General features: G+C 39.0%; 1 protein-coding gene across 1 annotated transcript; it reads right to left on the bottom strand.

Moving 5' to 3' along the window:
• LOC138891908 (uncharacterized) lies at positions 1–375 on the bottom strand. Its single transcript, XM_070175594.1, has 2 exons — positions 145–375; positions 1–87 (listed from the first exon to the last, which is right to left on the bottom strand). Exons 1-2 carry the CDS (start codon positions 373–375, stop codon positions 1–3), a joined length of 318 nt encoding a protein of 105 aa, XP_070031695.1.
• Between the last annotated feature and the right edge of the window lie 649 nt (positions 376–1,024).

The raw sequence follows: 1,024 nt of genomic DNA, 5'->3' as shown, positions 1-1,024 counted from the left end.
TTATTCAGAAATAATCCTTCCAAGAGACTTAAGTTCATTTGTCACTGTAGTGAACCTTGTATACATATCTTGGATGGTTTTCCCTTCCTTCATGGTGAAATTCCCATATTAAGAATATAGTAGTGTTCCTCTGGACCTCTTCACTTGAGGTGTTCCTTCATGGGCCACTTGCAAAGTGTCCCAGATTTCCTTAGCAGTGGTACAACTTTGGATTCTACTGAACTCATCCGGACCGAGTCCACAAACAATCAATTTCTTATCTTTAGCATTCTTCTCCCATTTCCTCAAGTCATCAGTAGTGCAGTCAGCTCTTGTCTTTGGCACCTCTTCTCCTTCGGCATTTATCTTTATGGTAGCCAGTGGACTATCTGTCATAATGTCCCATAACTCATAGTCTTCTCCTATGATGTGATATCGTATCATGTTTTTCCACCAAGAGTAATACTGGTCGTTGAAGAGTGGTGGCCTAGCAGTGGATTGCCCTTCCCAGTTTTCAGGTAGTGCACTCATCTTGATCTTTTCCTAAGGTGTTAGCCTCTTCAAGGATAACCCGCTCTGATACCAATTGATGTTTTTAACTTCAATACCACACAAGAGGGTGGGGTGATTTGTGTGGTACCCAATATTTCACCTAAACTGATTATAGAAGGACCGAGTTCTTCTATGTGTTTCTTAGCCGACTATTGCTGAAATAGTAAATGCGGAAAGTAAAGAACACAAGTATTTTACGTCATGACTTTTGGGTTAATATTTTGGTGTTTTAGGTCATGCAACACATACTTCTTATTATATTTATTTTTCGTGTGTATTTGTTCATGCTGATTTTGTAGAATTTCTTTGACAGACGCCCGAATTCATGCGCTCGACATGGACTATACTACACAAAAATTTAGGAATCGTCATAAAATCCTGCTTTATGGCCCTAAAACGTCAAAAATAAGAAACAGTCATGGAAAAACGATGATCATTGTTTATTAGGTCGTCTTTTATGGGCCCACAAATTTTAGGAGATTCAGAGCCAATA

This window comes from Nicotiana tomentosiformis, chromosome 5 (assembly GCF_000390325.3).
Source record: "Nicotiana tomentosiformis chromosome 5, ASM39032v3, whole genome shotgun sequence".
Lineage (NCBI taxonomy): Eukaryota > Viridiplantae > Streptophyta > Magnoliopsida > Solanales > Solanaceae > Nicotiana > Nicotiana tomentosiformis.
Note: the sequence above shows the minus strand (reverse complement) of the source record. Positions and strands in the feature narration are given on the sequence as shown.